Source organism: Perca flavescens, chromosome 14 (genome assembly GCF_004354835.1).
Source record: "Perca flavescens isolate YP-PL-M2 chromosome 14, PFLA_1.0, whole genome shotgun sequence".
Lineage (NCBI taxonomy): Eukaryota > Metazoa > Chordata > Actinopteri > Perciformes > Percidae > Perca > Perca flavescens.
This window is the reverse complement of record NC_041344.1, coordinates 17,251,899-17,273,272: the sequence shown is the minus strand read 5'-3', so window position 1 is coordinate 17,273,272 and position 21,374 is coordinate 17,251,899. Positions and strand designations below refer to the sequence as shown.

The 21,374-nt window shown below is 43.4% G+C and overlaps 1 protein-coding gene across 1 annotated transcript in view; it reads right to left on the bottom strand.

The window, feature by feature from the left end:
• Window positions 1-2,125: 2,125 nt before the first annotated feature.
• The window catches only part of jarid2b (jumonji and AT-rich interaction domain containing 2b), a 108,218-nt gene continuing 88,969 nt past the window's right edge, over window positions 2,126-21,374 (bottom strand). Inside the window, exons 6-18 of the mRNA XM_028597192.1 lie at window positions 19,845-20,089; window positions 12,936-14,382; window positions 11,001-11,551; window positions 8,427-8,519; window positions 8,015-8,133; window positions 7,773-7,843; window positions 7,461-7,575; window positions 7,160-7,265; window positions 6,877-7,059; window positions 5,846-5,976; window positions 4,294-4,480; window positions 3,876-3,983; window positions 2,126-3,634 (exon numbers count right to left, since the gene is read on the bottom strand). Coding sequence (XP_028452993.1) covers window positions 3,413-3,634; window positions 3,876-3,983; window positions 4,294-4,480; window positions 5,846-5,976; window positions 6,877-7,059; window positions 7,160-7,265; window positions 7,461-7,575; window positions 7,773-7,843; window positions 8,015-8,133; window positions 8,427-8,519; window positions 11,001-11,551; window positions 12,936-14,382; window positions 19,845-20,089 — 3,578 coding nt within the window. The 3' untranslated portion in view covers window positions 2,126-3,412. The remainder of the gene's footprint in view (window positions 3,635-3,875; window positions 3,984-4,293; window positions 4,481-5,845; window positions 5,977-6,876; window positions 7,060-7,159; window positions 7,266-7,460; window positions 7,576-7,772; window positions 7,844-8,014; window positions 8,134-8,426; window positions 8,520-11,000; window positions 11,552-12,935; window positions 14,383-19,844; window positions 20,090-21,374) is intronic.

Below are 21,374 nucleotides of genomic sequence, written 5' to 3'. Positions count from 1 at the left end.
CCATTGCCATTCCTTTGACCAATAATATTTGGGCGAACTTCTCCTTTTGAACGAGGACCAAATCCCTGTTTGGACTGCGTGCTATGCACTGGACAACACCCAGAAGGTTAAACTTTATCCAGATCTTTTTTGTATATTTGTGTGATGTGACAGCATTACTCCTTCCTTACTTTCTTCTTTTCCTCTGCCTACAGTTTCTGACTTGTTGGTAATAAATGTTTCTCCCCCAGCATTGTTTAATTTTCATCAGAGCATTTCAGGAACAAGTTAAAGAATGACACGTGAGCAGGATTTAGCGTTTGAGCATGTTAACAGTCCCCCATGTGCTCCCTCTTGATTTACAGTACAGTCCTGCCTGAGCTCTTTACAAATGGAAAGCTGACATAGTGAGGGAATGGATAGGTGAAATAGAGAAAGCTTTGAAAAACAGTGGCTTTCTATATATATATTATTACAGTTAAATGGGTTTTAACTAGGGTGCCTCTGCAAATTAGAAATTAAACTGGAATTAAAATGGCTGTTGAGTGTGTGATGAGCATAAAAAATAAAAAAACAATTTGATTGTTGGTTCTAGCTCGGAGGTTTCCTGAATCGAGTTTAGAATGCCAACACAAAGAACGTGGAAGGTGCCGTTCATCCAGCCGAAAACGAGGGACAACGGAACAATCCCGTAAATGAAACATCGTCAATATAGACTATGCTGAGAGTAAATGACATTTGAAAACTAAGAGCGGATGTGTTGGTTCATTGTGAATAGTAAATTGCTGGTGTTGATGCGTGACAGTCATTCCACTGCATTGTAATTAAGGTTATGAGGAACTGCAGGCCCCCCCAACAGTTTTGCGTACAATTTGCAGCATATTAACAGAGTAATAAGCGCTGGGTTAAATACAAAGGCAAGATTTCTGACTCTGGGAAAGTGGACTACTGTATCTTTGAACTATCGCTTTAACCAAACCACACACATTTAAGCTATTCTATGTGATCTTTTGATAACTAATGTAATATTTTTTCACTTCTATTTACTGAGCCTCTCCTAAAACAGTTTAGAGGTCCCACTTTGAAAACCTCTGCAAAAAGAATAGTTGGGTACAACGGCCCTTTAACGTTACTAGACTCAACCAGATAAGAACTTCAAATCTAAATTATGAAGCTGTTAAAACCATTTGCACACAAAGAGACACAAGCAAGTTGCAAAGGAATGACAGTGAATTGTCGTAAGTTTTTATTAAACCTTAAGTACAAACTGCAAAAGTAAAAACTGTCAATATAACCAACATGAGACACTCTTTCTGAGTGGAGGGAAAGGCCGAGATGCGGCACTAATAAATTAAGTCACCAGAGACCCCACTGTGAGCAAGTAGTTTATACTGTAGAAAATGGCAGAAAAAAAAAAAAAAAAATGAAAAACAAAATCCCATCAGAATAAAATATATTGTAAGGCCATAAAAACTTGACAACCACTGTTTTATTCTGAAAACACCCAACTTGGTATTTCATTAAATAGTCCTAAAACAGTTCAGTCTTCTGTGAGGGACGACAACCAACAAACTGGATTATAGGATTTTTCCTTGACAGTCACCACTGGCAAGCTCAGTGCAACATGAGTAGCTACTACATTTTTGTTGAATTTTCAGTAATGAAAATGTAAAAACCCATTTTTTTTTAACATTTTTTTCCCTTTTCTTTAAAAAAGTAAAGCTAAACAAACAAAACTAGGTGGGGGGGGCAGTTGTTGGCTACTCAATATCTTCTTTCTTGGTGATATAAGCAGCACTTAAATTTTTTATACATGTTTACCAGAGCAACCCTGTAAGCATCAAACTCACATGGATGAAGAAAGGGAAATGTAAGGCTTTTTCTTCATCAACCACTCTCCTCTGGAACTTTTTCTCTTCTCTATTCCTTCCTTCCTTTCTCACTTCCTTAACCCCAGAAAAAGGCTCAAGTATTTAAAGAAATTTACAGGATTATGTACAAAAAAAGTTGATGTTTTGTTTGTGTTGGACTTTTTCCTCTTTAAAAATCACTCATAATATATCTGGAAAAGGAAAAAAAAAAGTAAAAGCCAGAAAACAAAGGACAATTTAAAAAAAACAAAAAAACAAACAAACTTGGATTTCACATTTTATACTCTTTGACTAGTGGCTCTACTTGAGATAACACATCAGACCAACAAAGTAAAAAAACACAAAATAATAATTATAATATAATAATTAATGTATACTGGTACAGATGAAACAAGAGGACTGGAAGAATGGAATGTTAACACGATTGCACATCTAGAACCAGAAAAGCCTGAGAGCCTTTCTGCCCTGTGGGGTGGGGGTGCGTGAGCTAGCTGTTAGCCGATAGCAGGCGCTAACCCCCAGATTTTTTTATTTTTGTGTTATACAGTAATTATAACCAACAGCACCAATAAAATGGATCTCCTCGCCACGTATCAGGCACAGTTTTCACTTGCTAGCGAAGGAGGGATCCCTCCATACTACCAGGAAGTGAGTTGAGCGGTGACCTTTCACAGGTCAAGCAGCTGTAGTTCTGCCCCCCTCTCATATCCACCAACGAACAGAAACATCCACAATGACAAAAAAATAAAATACACAGAAGACTTCTTGCAAATAAACTAGCAAAAAACAAAGCTAAAATTCAAAATAGGACTTGAAAAAACAAATAACCAACCAACAAACCGACGTCTGTCTTTCAAGTTTTTACCTCGCGGCACCAACCCCCCATTTTATAAAATAAAACAATGCAGGAGCTGCATCAAAAAAGAATAAAATTGTTAAAAAAGGACTCTTCCTCCTCAAACCAAGGACAGAGAGAAACTTTGGGTAACTACTTGATGTCATTTTCATTTCACAAAACTGGAGAGAGAAAAAAAATGGCCGCCTTTTTTTTTCCCCCATTTGTCCCATGTTCACAGTTGTGTGACGCATGATGAGAAGGGACAGGGTTCAGTCTCAGGGGGCGAGATGAGGGCAGGAAAGAGTGATGCAAGAACAAGGTAACAAATGTAACCCATTTCAGTTAAGGGAAGATGGAGGTAAAGGGTAAAACCGGGCCCATCAAGTCTTCTTGTGAACGTTACACTTAATGCTTGTAATGTTGTAAAGGACGAACAAAAAAAACAAATTGTTCTTTCACACTAGTGCAAAAAAGACATCTTGCTTTTCTTTTTCTCTTTTTTATAAACAAGCCTGTCATACTAAGGGGGAGGTGAATATTTATTTTTGGGGGGGTGGGGTGGGGAAGAGACTGAGGTCATGTAAGGGGATTTTCAAAGCTCAAAAAACAATCTTAAAAACCGGGTGGTGGAGGAGGGATTGATAGTGATCCTGCCTAATGTAAAACAAAACCGGGCCGTTTGGGAGTGCACAGCCTACTGGGCGGTGATATTGTGGCGTCCCTCTCAGGACACAGCAGCGGCCTTGGGAATGTGGCTGGAGGACAGGCGTGCCAGGGACACCTCCACGGTGGTGCGCTTTCGGGGGCCACGCTTCGCCGGCGATGCTTTGGCGGGGCTTAAACCGTGGCAGGGGTCCCCCCCTACTGCACTGACGACGACTCCACCACCTCCGTTCTTTAACAGGGCCCGGCCACACACCTGGTTCACCAAACTGTTGATTTGCTCCTAATTGGAAAGCACAGAAGTAATACAGATTAAAAATTCAACCATTAACATGTTTTTGTCTTTTCTCTCACATAATTTGTTCATCATTAACCTATTCACACATTGTAGGAATTACAGCATGAACACAGTCATGCTGAATAATCTACTTCCTGGACCAGTGTAAACCGAGCTGATGTCTCCCCCATCTGGACAGAGAGAGAACTGAACCACAGCAGAAACAAGCGGGGGGGGGGCAGCTCACCTCATCGTATCGGTACATCATCTTAAGGCCTCTGCAGGACTTGTGCTTCTCCACGTAACGCAGGGCACACTCCAGACAGAAGACCACATTATCAGTTTCCTGAACCACCTGCACAGACAGAAACCGAGCCAGAGACATTACTGTAGAAACCAGACACTCAATTTACAAGACTCTTATTACTGAGAAACCTGACAAGTCATTTAAACGTCTTCCACTCCACCGGCAAATTAGTATTTTTGCATAAGATTACTATATCATGGCTTTCAATTCGATAACCTTATAACATTTAATTCTTTGGTTTAGATCATTTGGAAATATTGGGCCATAAAAAGCACAAGATGTGTTCTTGTCAGTGTGCAATTAAGTCCTTGTATCTTACAACCACAGTGTGTTAAACTCGTGTGCCCTCTGCTCTCACCATGGACAGGTAGCAGAGATGCTGACAGATCTGGCAGCGTCTCTCCGAGGACTCCAGTGTCAGCCATTTCCCGCGGGGTTTCTTGCGTCCCTCACCGGGCCCGAGGCTGCCGTCATGTGTGCCGTAGCGGGCAGAGGAAAGCAAACCTGCCTTGTACAGTTCCTGCCGTTGGCGCATCTCTATGTTCCTTTTGGACAAGAAACATGCATGTTAAGTTAGAGGCATTCAGTGTAAAAAGCAATTAGCCCTCCTTCCACTGCCAACTCTTGATCACAAATCAGGCATACACAGATTTGTATAAAACAATGGAACAGATAAAAAGTGTTTGTGCTTGATACTTACCTAAGACTTGAGTCTAAGAAGTGACCAAAACGGTTCGTCATAATGGGTAAGGTAATGTTTTTTCACAAACTCCAGCACACTTCTAAAACTACTTTTGTTAAACTAGTTAATTTAACAGTAATTCTTTTTTTTTTTTTTTTTTTTTTTTTAAGTACAATCATAAAATACATTCTACTTAGATATTATTGTAGCTGAACTTGTGACTTTAAAAATACTGCTTACATTTGTTTAAAAATCAGAGCATGCCAAACTCATCTGTGTCTGAAAATACCCTCAGACCCCAGAGGATGGATGTCTTTTATTGCTCTGCGAAAATATGAGTAGTGGGACATCCTCTAATGAAGAAGAATGGTATTTGCAAAGGATAAAAGTTATTGAGATCAAATAACACACAGGAATAGAAAATACAGTATGAATATACCCTTAATGCAACATTTGAATGCAACATTTTAATGCAACATATTCTATAGTTCAGAATAGTAGTAGTATTTGCGTATATATGTGTAAATTAGGGATGCACTGAATCCAGATTTTTGGGTTCAGCCGAATACCGAATCCACTTAAGATTCTGCCGAATCCGAATACCGAATCCTACTCCTATCCTCAGTCCATTAACACAGTTTAATGAAGTAAACAACGTCCACAGCCTCTAAAATAGTTAAATGTAACAACTTAAAGTTTAATTCACACACTCTTTTCACATCGTAGGAAAGCACATCGCTATCGCCAGATGAGTGACAATTGTGTTTGGCAAATTTTTGCTAACCAGTGTATGATGAAGGCATGTGGGATGAGTGAAATTAGAAAGCCAACGTTAGCTAATGAGCAGCAGCCGGCCGTTTGGTCACTCCGCTCCCACTGTAGGGAGACTCAAGAACAGCTGACAGCCTGGGAGAGGCAATGTCTGGTTAACACAAGTTTTTAGCTGCGACTGTCCTCACCTCACGAGTTCCATCTTCACTTTCTCACAGCCTACTGCATTGAACGGTCCACCTACGTAAACACCTTCCCGTAATTAACGGCGGCGTCATTACGTCGACCTGCGAAGCACGCATAGTACAAGAGTAGGGTTTGGTGAAACTAAATTCTAAGGTTCGGCAGAAACCAAATCCCGTTAAAAAGCCCAATATTCGGCCGAATCCGAAGCCTGGATTCTGGTGCATCCCTAGTGTAAATACGAGTATATGCTAGGACCACTGCTGCTTTCTACCTGAGGTCTTTGAGTAGGGCGGAGATAGTGGTGAGGAGAAGGCCATTGTCTCTCTTGGATTCGGCTGTGGCAATCTGGTACAGTAGCTTCTCCATGGAAAAAGGTCTGGCTATACGACGACATTTCAGGTCCTGCACACAAAATCAGAACAGATTAAAATTATGGTTCTCATTAAATCCCTAACAGACTGTTTCAATGTGTTTCATTGTGTAATATTTTCTCATTATCTGAAAGATAGCACCTTTCCCCAACACACATCTAAATACAGATATTTTAACTCTGAAGTAAGAGTACAGCAAGTTGACGGATATGCTCCAACCATGCTAATAATGTCCTTCAGTGTTTTAATACTGAAATGGTTTGCAGTAACCACAGACCACTGTACACTCAGATCAGTATTTTTTGTCCTTCCTGTTCCTCATTCTTAAGTAAAAGATGTTCACCACTTGGAAGAAAATGTTTCAGGCAGTGCTCCCAAATCCAGTACATTGTATTGTCATATTACCCTTGAAAGCAATCTTTTCTGTGGCTATTATGATGGTATTGCCAATGGTATCTGTACTTCCATCCCCATAATGCCAATAATGACAGTAAGGAACATTATCTTCTCCTCCATTACGGTTATAATGAGGTCCAATGGTCCAAAGGCTTGCTCATGTTCACATAAAAAAACAAAATACACGCCCCTCCCCCCCGGGAGACTTACATCTGCAATTACTCCTTAAAGTTCAACACACTGGCTGGCTAGAGAATCAAGCTTCAAGTTTTAAATAAATTGACCCATTTCAGTTTCAATCACCTCCACATTACTCAGAGCTTTAACTGCCACAGGGTGGCAGTGTTGCAAGGCAAAATAAAACAAATACATCATGTAAAATCTGTAATACACAGGCAAAATATTCATTCCAAAGACCTCTAAGAAGCATTTTGATTTTATATTTATAAAAAATGTTCATCCCTTATTGCACATTTTGTTTTCCACATGGTCCTTGTACTGATCTGCCCACCCATTTATTTATTTATATTCTGACCTTTGCGGCCTGGTAACCCAGGTTCATCCAGTGCGGTGTGGCAAAGTGCACCGTCTCTGACACGCTGTAGCCACAGCACACTTTAGAGACAAAGGCACCGGGGTAGCAGACCACAAACTGGCCGCTCCGCTGGACCGTACGGTAAACCGTGATGCCTTCGCGGCACAGCACCTCTGGAGAGATCTGGAAGATCAAGGAGGAGGAGAAAAAGAGAACAGTGTTACATTTTTGAAACTGCATATTTCTTGTTAAATTGGTTTCAGAAAGTTTAGAAAACACTGACCATGATGTTCTTTTCCAACATTTCTAGTCCTGGGGTGCCGTTGGCCTGAAGCAGTGTATGGACCACCTTGTCCAGCTTAGCCTTCTCTTCAGCAGGGACAGAATACCTGTGGGACAAACACACATCAACAAACATGGAAAGATCCATACATACATTCCTTCACAAAATGCAAAGAACTATCCACAGAGAGGAGACTGTTATTTTTTCTATTGGTCCTCTTGGCTAATTAAGTATTTATGAGAGAGTTTTCAGTGTTATCATGTATACACTATACCAGTGATGATGAGAAAAAGAGCCTTACCAAATGCAATCAGCACCAGTGTGTAAGTAATCAATATATGGAAGGCGATTTTGGTCTCGAGACCAGCATGAGGTAGAAAAGACCATGCCAATGTTAAGCCAGGGAATGGTCACCCCTGGGGAGACAGATGGGTTTAAAGAAAGAGAAACAAGAACATACGTTATTACTAACTGCAAATTACACGAAACAATGACATAGAATCTGAAGTGTTATTTTTGCCCTATACATGCATTTTTCCTGTAGCAATTTGCAGCTAAATTATTCTTTCTTTGAGTTTGTTATTGAGCAGCTACAGCCTTTATATGTCCTTACCAGGCACAGCACCCAGATGCCTCAGAATGGATCCAGAGTTATTGGGGAGGACAGTGAGGTTCCATCCATGTCTGAGGAAAAGATAAGAGAAGTTGGACAGTGTTACTCCCAGATTCCCCATCTGAGATTCAAACCAGTGGCCTTCCGGTTAACAAGACAGGACTAAAAGTCTTGCAACAGAGGCAGATTATTTTGTGCAAACTTTAAAGAGAGTGCGGCGTTAAGTCCTATCTGCTACTTACTTTGAAAATGGCTCTGACTTTCCTGTGGGGAATCCGCTGCCATGTGTACTGGTGTCCACCTTCCCACAATGCACCGCCACATGGCTGTCTCTCTGCTCCACAATCCTCCAGTACTCTTCCTGCAAGAACAAGAAAGGAAGGAAAGCCAATCAGTGAACGAATGCTGCAGGAAGCAGGATACAGGTTTCAGATGTGCCTCATATTCGGTTATGTCAGCTAACAAAACGAAGGCTGCTAGCTGAGGTCAATTGAAAAACAATAATACTTAATTTTTGAATGAAGTTTACATCAACATAGATAATAAACATCATCTGGAAGGGACTACATTTTAAGATGAGCCACGAGAAGCTATTGTAGACAATGTAGTTTACATTAAGTACAAGTTGTTTAATCAAGACGTTAGCGTGCTAACCTCAACCTCAGCAGCCCCTGGTTCCTTGTTAAAGCACATGGTCATGGTGTTCCGGGCTATCCTGAAGAAGTTAGTCAAAGACACTGATTTCCCCTGCAACAAAGAAGTATTAAACATTATGAGTCACAGGCACAGCATGCTATAGACTTCACTCCATATATTTATGGTCTTCTCTCATGCTTAAACAACTGTAGGGAACGTGAAACGAGAGTGGAGCGTGAATAAAACATGAGCCAAGAAAACATTGCTGTACATCAATGAACTGCGAGTTCCCCTATTTCCCACCACATGTTTGTATGAGTAAAAAAGTCAGAGGGAAAGCATTAAGGTCAAAAGAATGTACATACAGACAAATGTATCAACTCTACATGTTTGTGTATGCGTCTCTATACGACTCCACCTCTTTGCCTCCCTTACAAGCCACAGATACATTTCCCCTGGACTTGACCCCCTCTAGCATTGACACTCCTACAGAGAAGCTTGGAAGGCTATCATAAATCTGCTGGCTTAGACACTGAGGCCCTGCTGAAAGAGGACTTTGCAGATTCCTCATCCTCACAGTGACAATTTGTCTCTTTTCTTTTTTTCCTTCTTAGGTAATCCAGATGTTTTGAAAAACTTAATTTTTTTGATAATAATTTGTATTATTAGTATTACAATAGCTACAGGGTTGTAAAATAAGGCAGTTAAATGATACAGTATTGACCCAGTAAGCAAGACTTTTAGTCAGTAGCAGCACTTATCTAAGCCTTTCCTGCTGTAATTAGAGTTAATTATACCCTTGACATGCACTTTGTTCTCTTGATAGAAAAAGTGAAATATAACCCCCTCTTGGGGGCCACTCCTGATGAAAAATGCATACAAATCTGTGCTGTGGAGAAAAGTGATGGGTCATATTTAGACAAGTATGTCCTGTCAGGATGGTGACAGACATTCACAGGTCACTAGGCTGAATAGTTCTTCTATAATTCAGAGGTCTATGGACTGTACTGGGTCAAGCCTGTTGACAATATCTCAGTTCTTCAGAGGGAGGTCATATAGAGGGATTTAGTTACCAAAGGAACTGGGAGGGGGATTGGGGAGGGGGGATCCACATTAGAGATGGGTGAGTATTGTACAGTGTGAGAGCCAACACAGAACAAAGTTATCTTAATTACAGCTTCACCCCATCAAGATGACAAAAAGCTCTTTGCAAATAAATATTGTGCATTAACAATAAGTACACAGTTTTTGTAAAAAACAAGTGTGTCGTATGTGTTTGCACATGTGGATTTTTTAACATACACAAAGAAGCGCAAGCCTTTGCACTGATGAACGTGTTGGTGGGTAGAGAGGCTTGGCAGAGGGATTGGCCAAAGGACCAGGCATGATCGAGAAAGGCAGGGTCAGCAAGAGGACTGGAGATGTGTGGAAATAGCTTAGAGCAATTGCATGGGCAGAAGGAGAAAAACCATGGGGGGGTGGATTAAAGAAGCTAGAAAAGGCGGGGTTTAAAGGGGGCGGAGCAGGGCTGGTTTGGGGCTGTCTTCTTTCTGACCTACATTTTAGCCAGCCAGAATCAACACAGCTGCCAACAGGCTGGGGAGGTGGGAGTACATCTCATGTGAGCACGAGCACGAGCACACGCACACAGACCACCTTACCACACAGAAATATTCACAAAACCACGAGACGTGTAAGGTACATCTTTGTACTGAACACCACAGTGACATTCTTCTAAGAGAAGCTCAGCCATAGTGTGTTGTAACCATTTATAGCATAGCTTAGCTCCTTCTGAAGATAGGGAGCATATTTTGTCACTCAACAGCGATATCCATAACACACTAGTGTTTCATTTTAGTGGCGATACTATGACAAGTGTAGGCAGTTTTCACCTCATGTGTGACTTTAGTCTTGATTCAGATAGTAGTGAGATAGCAAACATCTGGCTGAGCAACAATGTGGCCTTTGAAGGCTGTGTTGACAATAAGCTACAAAAGGTCTGGAATTTAACACAACCAAGACAATATGCATATTGTAGTTAGTTAATGCATGCCATCATCAGCTTGTTAGACTGAAGGACTAAAACAAACCTGAAAATGGACGTCAACATAATAATACACAAAATAAAATAAATAAACAATGATATATATAGATAGATAGATAGATAACATCTTGTGACTTAACATTTTCTGTCTGAGTCGTCTTTTCACAGACAAAAATGAAAACAAGGGTCACCATGATAAGGAGGCAGGCAGGCCAATGAGAGGGCGGGGAGGGGTACAGTGCCTTGCTCAAAGAGCACCTTGGCAGTGCCCAGGAGGTGAACTGGCATTTCTCCAGCTACAAATCCACGCTCCGTACTTTGGTCCGTAAGGGGACTTGAATCAGCGACCCTCCGGTTCCCGACCAATTCCCTACTACTGAGCTACTCCCACCCCTAATGGACTGACCCTGTGGTCGAAAATAGTCAACGGTTACTTAATGACTTAACTTAAGATCATAAAACCTCTTTTAGAAAGAAAGACTCATGCGCCTCTTGTCTGTATGGTTCAAATATGTGGCATAAACAGCAAATGTCTCCCTCATCCTCACCTTGTTAATACATTTGTGCTGGTCACTGAGAACGCCCTTGTCCACCTCATCCTGCTGCTGTGGCTCCTCTCCATGCTGCCTGTCCTCTTTGCCTTGTTTTTCCTGAGCGAAGAGCCGGCGCCGGCCCGCTTTGACCTGAGCCTCCAGCTCCTTCAGATGGTGATACACTCCATTGGTGTGGTGGTTCCCTGTCGCCCCTCCCACTATCCCACCTACTAGCCCATTCTTGGGCTCATAGCGTGGCAGCACCAGTGCACAAGGTGCTGAGGAGTCCGAGAGTCCTTCCAGAGGGCCCCGGCGCAACTCCAGGTTCTTTTTCTCCTGCAGCACCTCAGCCTGCAGTCGCAAGCGCTCCTCGGCGCCGAGCGAGTCATAGGAGAGGATGTACTGGAGGTACGCTTCCTGCAGCTTGGCCAGCCGGTCCTGCGCTGACTTAGGGATGCGCAGAAGGTCAGCTAGCTTGGTCCACTTTTTCAGGTCCATCACTTGCTGCATGCCGCCCATGTCATTAATGAGCTGGAAAAAACGTGACAAGTCCACTTCACAGCCACCTGCATGGAGCAGAAAAACAGAGAAGATTGATTCAGGGGGAAAATAAGGAGTGAGCTTAGTGTGGTTGTGACATTTCCAATAGGACTCAATGTGTCTCTTAGTAACTTCTGATTGATTCAACTCAATCCAAGGTGATATTGTCATCTTCAATAACAAAAAGTTTGGCCCACCCAACACTGCTATGTATGTTGGGTGGGCCAACATACATAATTTTACATAATGTTGGGTGGGCCAACATACAACATACAAAAATTTTATTTAAGTGAAAACATGCAGCACACGTTATGTGCTGCATGTTTTCACTTAAATTAAAATTTTGAAAAAAACACAAATCAAATCAAGAAGACTGCCATCTTGGAGGATCTGCAACTTTGGCTGAACATGCATTTCCGTCGAGCCCAGTTCATTTGATTTGAAACAGCCAATTGAGCCATCACCTTTCAAAATGATCTGACCGTCACTGTGCCAAACAGACTGAATATTGAATTGAATTCTGTCAATTTAAAACTGATCTGCTGGGCACAATAAAAGGAAGTCATCTGGAACCAGGGTATCCTGGCTGGCTGAAGCCACTCCACTGCAGCTCACTGGCTGCCAGGTCTCTCTGGCCAACAGCCGCATACCAACTGTTCTCACACTGGGCTAATCTGAATACAGTGGTATATAAAAGCAACAAACACAGCACTGCACTTGCACAACACAAGCCAGTGCAAAACTAATACAAATTTATAACTAAATGTGCATGGGGTGCATACATATACAGAAAACTCAGAGTGTCTGTCTAAACTGAGGCTCATAAAATGCTGATGTAATTGTGTGAAATGGAATGTAAAAGACAATTTGGAGGAAATGTTTTTGTGGCCTGCCAGGCCCTTTGCCAAATTGTTCCACATTGTTATTGTCATCTATAAACAGGAAGATAAAATTGGGCGGAATGCCACTGAAGCTTTCAGAGCACCATTGACACCAATAGAAATAGGAACATTTGTGATGCCTGCTCGACTTTATAGAGCCCAACAGGAGTAACAAAACACAGTTTAAAAGCTGCAGGATACTGAGAAGGTAAAAGGCAGTTTTTGTGTTACAATACATGATCTTCTTTTGATATACTGTATCTGTAACCTTTTCTTATCTTTACAATCAACAAAAACTGTGAAAGAGAAACAGTGTAGACAGGGCTGTGACGAGGCCTCAGTTTGGAAAGGGGTGTCTGGGTTTAATTCACTTCCGTAAAATCGATAGCTCTGGTCCTCTGTGGCAGCCTGCAGGAATAAACCTGTGGCTTATTGCTTAGTTAATTCTGTCAATTTAGGAAAGAGTTTTGTAGACTAAATTGCCTTGTGCACATATACATATGCATGTTCACCGGTTTGGCTCACTTACCAATGACAGGAGGCTCATCCATGGTAATGCCCTGAGATTTGAGGTGCTTGCGGATGCAGGCCAGCCGCTGCACGTTGGGGCCCCAGCGCCGGCCTAGCATGTGGACCCTCTGCACCTGTGTAACAAAACGCATCTCCTCGCTCAGCTTGCACTCTGGCCGCCAGTCGGGTGGCGGGGCCACGCGGCACATGCCAGCAACCTCGGCCTGTTCCCTCACCGCATCCAAGTACACCAGAGGGTCCTGGAACTCCCGCGGCACTGGCCGGAAGACAGGGGCTTCACCCAGAGCTGCCCAGCCATCTGGCCTGCTCCGCTGGCGCTCCCACTCCTTTTCCTGCTCACGTTCCTTCTGGCGCGCCATCTCTTTCTCATGCTCCCACTCCTTGTCACGATCAGTGGGCCGAAAAGCTGCTGGCCTGAGTCCGGGGTTGTTGGTGGAAGTAAGCAGAGAGGAGGTGGTGGAGGAGGACACAGAGGTTTGTTGGGGGTCTGAGGTAGTGCTGGCACGACTGGGGTTCTGTGGCTGATTCTGGCCTGATGAGGGGGAAGAGGAGGAGGAGCTCCGACCGTGAGACCTGCTCTGCTGCTGCGCTTGTCGAATCAACATCAGCTTGCCGGCTGATGCCCGCTTGGGTCGCTGGTTTACCGGCTCCGCATTGGCTGCTGGTGTAGAAGGAGGCAGGGTTTGTTGAGGAGGGGGAGTGGGAGGTGGGGGTGGGGTAACAGGTGGAGTTTGTTTAGGAGAAGGGGGTGTGTCTGACTCATGTCCATTAGAAACTGGAGTGGTAGGGGTGGTGGTTTGTGTGGCAGCTTTCTCTTGATTGGCTGCCTTCTTGCTGCTGCTGCGTGTCTCCAGAGGCGTGGGTTGAAGCTTGGCCTTCTTGGCCTCAGTGCCAGTGGTTTTGGCTTTGTGATCAACAATCCCTGTCCCCACAGAATTGAGGACCACCTCCAGACGCCGCTTGGAGTTACGCAGTCCCTCTCGACCTGGGCACTCCCCCTGCTGACACTGTCTCTGCCCGTCCTCCCTGGTCAAGGTGTTGTGCCGCTGCCCATTTAGCCTGCCGTTGAGGCGGGCGCCAGCAGCCACGTTGTGCAGCCCATTGGATAATAGCACCTGTTTGCGGGTTTTTGCATTGCTGTGGTGGGCTGGTGCCGCTGCTTTTCCTGAGTTGGCCAGCCCATTGCTGGCTGCTGGCTGGCTGTGCTGATTGTGATTGTTCGCTGACGATGGTGTCGAGGCGGCGCTGTTGTGTTTGTTGCTGCTGCTGAGTTTGGTTTTCTTGCCCAGTTCTTTCTGTTTGGCTTTGGTGTAGGTGACGTGGCCCTTGGACACGGTGGCTGTGTATTTCTTCACAGTTTTGGACGGCAGTCGGAAGTCACGGCTCTTTTTGGCACCGACAGCTTGTGCCGTGCCCGCCCGCGTCAGCCCATTCACTTTAGAGACCTGAGATCAACAGAAAAAGTGGGAGAGAGAGATAGTACACGTTAGATGAGTAGGGTAAAGAAACTTATCACAATGCTGTGGATCAATCACGTATTTGAAGTAATTGGGGAATGTATTCAAAAACAAGAATCTTTGCTTGAAGGGAAAGCAGGTTGTAAGCTTAAATCTCTGGAAGAATCCAGTTTGATCAGATTTCTGAATGTTAACACATGACATTACAAGTTAAAAATACTATTTCATCAAATATAGCAACACATTTTCCAGAATGTTCCCACACACAGATAAAATTCCATAATCAGAAAGCACGACAAGACACATGCAGGGGCGTGGGCGCACCCACACTCCACAATGAAGAGGCCAAACATTCAGATGCTAACACTGCAGTAAAACATTTGGCCGGTCAGACCAAAGCTATTTGTGGAAACCTACGCTATTCATTAGAGAACCAATCAACTGTCTTGATTACTATACTTTCAAATGTAGTACACTTTTGTAAACTGCAGCTCAAACTGCTGTCAACACAAAGGCTGAGATTTAGAAAAGGATGCTGTATGTGCAAACCCAAACCAAAACCACTACATCCCGAGATAAACAACAGTTTAGAACGGGTAGAAAAACGAAGAGATGACATGAGAGGGAGAGCAGGGATGGCTCCTTGGTTTCTGCTAGCAGATGGCTGGACAGTATGAGGCAGGGTCATTGGGACGGAATCAAATCCCATCCGGGTGCATAAAAACAGCCTTTTATTTGCTATGGGTTTCCTTAAATGCTATAATTGAATGTGCTATGAATAAAGCTCCTGCGTGTGTGTTTATTTGAGCGAGATAGAGAAAGGGACTGTGTATGATTACATGCATGTGTGTGAAGTCTTTGAGCCCCAGCTGTAGATCAGAGGTTTGGTACAGTGGTGTCTGGTTCCTTTGCTGGCCCACTGGCTACAGCTGTGGGAAGAAAACATGGTCACCCTCTCCCTCAGTGCAAAGAGCTTTACAGCTGGCTCTTTACATGTAAAAATCCATTGCGTGAAATTAAATTGTGTTTAGCTTTCAGTCTTTCACTCCATTCCCCGCATATACTTTCTTCCACTTATATTTCCACTGTATGCATTTCTGAGACTATCTACTTCTCTCTCTTCCTCTTTCTTCTTGGTCTATGTTGTTTTCATGGCCCACTTTCAGTGCCGACAGGAGTTTCTCTCCCTTTTTGCTCTGCCCTCTCTCTCTCGCTGGCTCATTGGTGTGTGTGTGGGTGTGTGTGTGTGTGTGTGAGAGACGGCTACAGTGTTAAGAGATCTTATAAAGTTAAAGATCAGTATTTGGCTGCAGAGATCTGAATGGGTTGAGGTGGAGGTCATGTTTCTGTAGTTGTAACATAAAAATGAGCTATCTCATCCTATTGTATTTAGTTAAATTTTATTTCCAGAGAAAACAAACTCTTCTTTATGTTTTTATTAATCTAAATGATGCACGCAAAGTAGGGAGTAGACACACTTCTACATAACCCAACATGGAGCCCTGACTGTCAGAGAATTTATGATCATGTTTCGCTGCTATCCAACTACAGTTTCTGTGTGTCTTATTGTCCAGACCAGCTGAAAGTGAACCACAGAAGAAAGGAAGGAGGAGGGAAGGGAGAAATGGAGTTATCAATCACAGTCGGGGCGCCACAGGAGGGACGTGACAGCCGGCCCATTGACAGGTTTGCCTTTGAAGGGCTCTTGTGTCACACTAGTGTGTGTGTGTGCGTGCGCATGTTTTGTATTGTGTTCGTCTCAGGTGGCGGGGGGCCGACACAAAGACCAGGCCATTAAAAGATAAGGGGGGACTGAAACCAAACCCTGCCTCCGTCAATCCACACACACACACACACACACACACACACACACACACACACACACACACACACACACACACACACACACACACACACACACACACACACACACACACACACACACACACACACACACACACACACACACACACACACACACACACACACACACACACACACACACACACACACACACACACAGAGAGAGAAGGAGGAAAGAAGGGGTGTTGAGAATGAGTGAGGACAGGGATGAAAGGAAGACCGAAAGAGAGAATTCAAGGCTGCACAGCAAGAGCTGCCTAAAGAGCACTACTGTTATTTGATACATATTTCATGGCACATTATCTGAATCTCTCACAAAAAAGCTGCACACCATCATTGTGATTTTACTTATTTAATAATTACCAATCTGACGCATTATCTCACAAAGTTTAAACTGACTTATTTTTAAATAGTTTCCTCAGCTAAATCAATACAAAGTTTATATAGTAACTAATTGCTAAAGCAGCAGTTGTCCAGATAACTACTGTATTTCTCCAGCCACAGTTTGCTGACAAAGCACTGGATCTGACACACTGTCATGACCACTTCCTGCCACAGGAGGGCTCAGCGGACCGGCTCTCTTCAGGCTCGGCATGTCTCCATCACTTTTCTCTCTTTAATTATTCGGTCTGGTGGCAAAGGAGGATGGCAAGAGAGCGGTAATGAGAGGAGAAAATACAAGGCAGAGTGAAGAGGCAAGGCTAGTTTAGATACTTTGCTGGGGAAGGAAGGGAAATAAAGAAAGAAAAGGATATGGAAGTTCACTCGTAACAGCCACTGGCAGAGAGAAGTTGGTGAGAAATGAGAAGGGGTGATGAACAGAACAAGAAAGACAATGAAGCCAAAGGGAGAAAAAAAAATAGAACACACACGCAGCCGGAGACTGTTCTGGAGAGGATTTCGGTCACATGTGAGCGGGGGAAGGGGGAGGGATAGAGAGGTGGGTCTAGATGACATCATGTGTTGCTATAGCCCAGCTGAGGCCTGGCAGGAAGATTTTTAACAGGCAACATCTGCAGGAGCCGGCCGGCTGAGAGAAAAAAAGGGAGGAGAGAAAGACAGACCGCGAGAGAAGGCCAGCCAAATAGAAGACGACAGGAGAAAGTTTAACCCTTGCAAAGCCCTGCTGACTGACAAAGGAAGGGAGATGTAGGAGAGGTTGCACACATTTTTAAATCACAAATGGCCAGATTTCTACTTCTTTGTCAGAAGTCTTGGTCAACCTTAGGTACCACTAGTGCTGAAAGCCACCACATTAAAACATTTATCATTAAACCTGAAACTACACATCAGGGCTATTTTGTGATTTCTCCAACATGTTTCTGGTTGAGCTTATTGAAGTGAAGTGTGGCAAGACAATGAAATGCCCAGTAATGTTCTTTTTGTGATCTAGCATATCCATTGTGCAAACCTCCTCCTCACTATGATGCTCTCTAACACCAGAGGAAATGGAATATGAAATCATGTAAACATCGCAAGTTGGGGTATATAGTCAATGCATCGCATAGCTTGATGGCGTGCAACACATCCATTAGGTGTTAGGGTGGTGCGATGACTATCAACTGGTTAAATGCTACGCTGAACTATAATTCAATTCCTATGCCGGAGAACACCTCGACGGCCAGGCATAAAATAAATCCAGCTTAAGCCTTTTCCCCCTCTGCTGTCTTAGTAAGAAGTGATGCTATGCGGCCCTGGGCAGGTTGACTTTTAAGCAGCTAGAGAAAGGTCACTACAGCCTGGCACTAACACACACACACACACACACACACACACACATTTTATAAACTAAATGTGAGAGATCTACATACACCCCTTTTATAAACTAACAGTGAGAGATCTACATACAGTAGCTGGCGAAAGAAGCTTGCTACAAAAGAGGAGAGAAACACAGACAGAACAGAAAGGATGTACTCTTCAATGGGCATTTCATTCTTATTGTTATCTATTGTAATATTATGAGGGAGCTTAATAAAGGATGGCAGAGGACAAACAACTAAACAAGAAAGTGCAGAGTCCTTTTCAAATGATGCGGAGTTGGCTGAATGGTTTGGCACTGCACACCCCACCTGCGCTCGCTGCTGTGTGCGGCTGCTTTGCTGACATCTCCGCTTTTATTTAATTAAAATGGATAGAATCATATTGTTTAAAAAAAAAAAAAAAAAGTCCTGTTATGGTGCATGTATTTTGTTGATACAAGCCGCTATTAAATTAAGCAGAACTGAATCACGGTGGATTGAATTATGATAATGCCTTTACCCTTCGGTTTTACACACACAACCCCTAGTTCGTTTTACGGCTACATAATCACTTAACCTTTTATATGGCTTAGCGTGTATTTTCGCAGTTGGTCGTGTGTATAAATGTGTGTGATCCTTGAACACACACACATGGTTAACACACATACTGTTCATGCTAATTGAAGGGAGTGAGGGAGGGAGGGAGGAAAAAAAAAAGCACTAATCCTTCCAAATGATTGGAGCCATGTTGTCAAGGGCAAGATCCATCAGTTTGACACAGGAGCAGAGAGAGGGAGAGAGAGAGAGAGAGAGAGAGAGAGAGAGAGAGAGAGAGAGAGAGAGAGAGAGAATGAAGAAAAAATTAGATGAAGATATAATGAGAGAAAGGTGGAATGAAAGTGCAGGAGGAAAAAACAGAACACAGGAGTCAAAGGAATAAGGCAGAGTGCTGACAGTGAATTGAAAAAGAAAAAGTCGAGGAGGAGTGATAGAGGCTGAAGTTTGTCTTAGCAGGAAGTCAATCTCATTGAGATTCATTGTTGGTTTTACTGGACAATTCCAGCCACTTTGAAAACCTGAAGCGCATGCCTGAGTCTGCATCAGCAGCAGCACATTACAACAAAAACAACAATAACACTGGATGGAAGGTTGCCAGTCAACAGCAAGGAAAAGACAAAAAGGAAGCAAAGGGAGCAGATAGATTATGAGAGAGAAAAAGAGTAAAATGTGCCTCAGCAGACAATTGCTTCTGACTTGCTAATGTGATCATACGGATGCCAGTTTTCTGACTAAAGTCACCTCTGCCCCCTTTCCTCCATTTCCTCCTTCTTTCACTTTGTTGGGTTTCTTGAAACCTGCTAAGTGCCATGGAGAGGGAGGCAGGCTTTCACAGCCCCTAGCCAGCACTACTAAATATAGCTGCAGTCGCAGCAGGCCAAAACACAATCATTACTCTCCCAGACACAATGGAGAGGAGAGGAAAGGAGAGGAGAGGAAAGGAGAGGAAAGGAGAGGGCAAAGGAGGAAATCAGCAATAAAAAAAGTAGTAGAGCGAGATGACAAAGACACAGGATGATCATTGAGAGGAAAATAAAAAGAGGATGTGTCAAAGAAGTAAATGAAAATATGCGTCAAGAGGGGAGGATTCCAAATGGGCATAATAGCCAAACAAGCATTCTGCACCTGGAGCCTATTAATACGGAATCCTTTCCCTGCATGCTATGGTCACATTTTTCAAGCTATCCTGAGGAAGCTATAGAAATGCTTTTGTCCTTTTCCTTTCCGCTTGATATTTAGCATGTTATGGCTTTGAAATTCCGATACCGGGTGCTCCTGCCCATACAGTACCTGTTTGCGTAGCTCCTCAGCAGCTCTCCTCGGTGGCAGCCCGTTGGCTGAGCCTCTACTGCTGGCCAGGGCCTGCTGTTCCCTCGCATGCTCCCGTGCCTCCGCCCGCTCACTGCGCTCCCTCAGGAGGGGTGGAGGTGGAGGCGGAGGAGGTGGCAGTGGCGGGGCAGGCGCATCCCTGCCGTGAGTTCCCACCTTGGGCCTCGGACTCTCCCTGGTCCCGGCTTTACCATGGGTGTTGAAAACTGGAGAGGGAGAAACAGAAGAATCAGGTGTGTTGCCTTTGTTACTCTTTATTAATGTGGAAGAGGAGGATATAAAATACAACGGACGGATCTCTTATTAGCTTTAAGTGGCTATTCACATTAGCTGAAATTACATTTGTGAAAATGGTTTAAGAAGAAAACTAAGTTGGAAATTGTAGGTGCTAAATAATGAGGCAATATGGTACTGTTTCTTGACCAGTGGTAATTGATGAAGCTAACTGGTTTTAGTTGTTTATCTTCTCTCAGTATATGAACTACGCATGTCTTCCTAGACTTCCTGAAGATAATGGAGAGACCTTGAGGTTCCTTAGTGTTAGGGCTGTGCTAGGAGTGCAGCAGCATGACTCTGCAGTAAAACTTTGCATGATTCACTGTTGGGATTAAGGAATATATATGGTATACTGTATGTATACATTTTTTTTTCAAGTTCTGCAACCTAATTCCTAATATGCACAAGTCAAAAGTAAATCTAAAAAAAATTGAAGCCACCGTTAAGTAAACAGGACACTGGAAAGTTCCTATCAGGTAGCAAGGCATAAATACCCTAGGACATATACTATGTCTACCTATGCCAATGCCAATGCCAATATGTGGACATAAGTCTCAATACCCCCCTGTAGTGCAGAATGGCATATAAACCCTTGGCACCAAACCACAACGACCAAGTGGAAAAGCACACACAAACATTGGAGCGACAGGGTTTTGGCTAATATATAGCCCTCAATCAGTAAAATATGCATGATTTAAGGTGTGTATGAAAAGGTCTTTGTACTATATGTCAATAAACCTGTTCAAAATGGACGTAGACTGCATCAACCCCAGGGGATCATGCTAAACGGCAGCGAGGCAATTAACATACATATTCAATAGCTCTCTTCAGCTTTTATGAGGCTCAATTTAAAGTTTCACGGCGTCTTAATATCAACAGGCTGTATGGAAAAAGGATTTTACAGCACAACATATACAGTATACTCTGTACATTTTTTGAGCATCAGTGCATGTTTCAGTCTGCAGGAGTGTGTATGTGCTATACTGTATGCGCGTATCCACTCATAACCACAAGTGAGCGTCTGCGAGTCTCTCGGGCCACCCGGCTCTATGAAAAATGAGAGAAATCCTGACATTTTGAGAAGTGAGCTAAGCAAGAAACTGAGCCCAATAAAAGCTGTTTAATTTAGCTATGTCAACATGGCACATGGCCGAGTGAGAGAGAAGCGGAGAGACGGAGCCTACAATGTAGGGCTTTTCCGGTCTCTCTTTACCT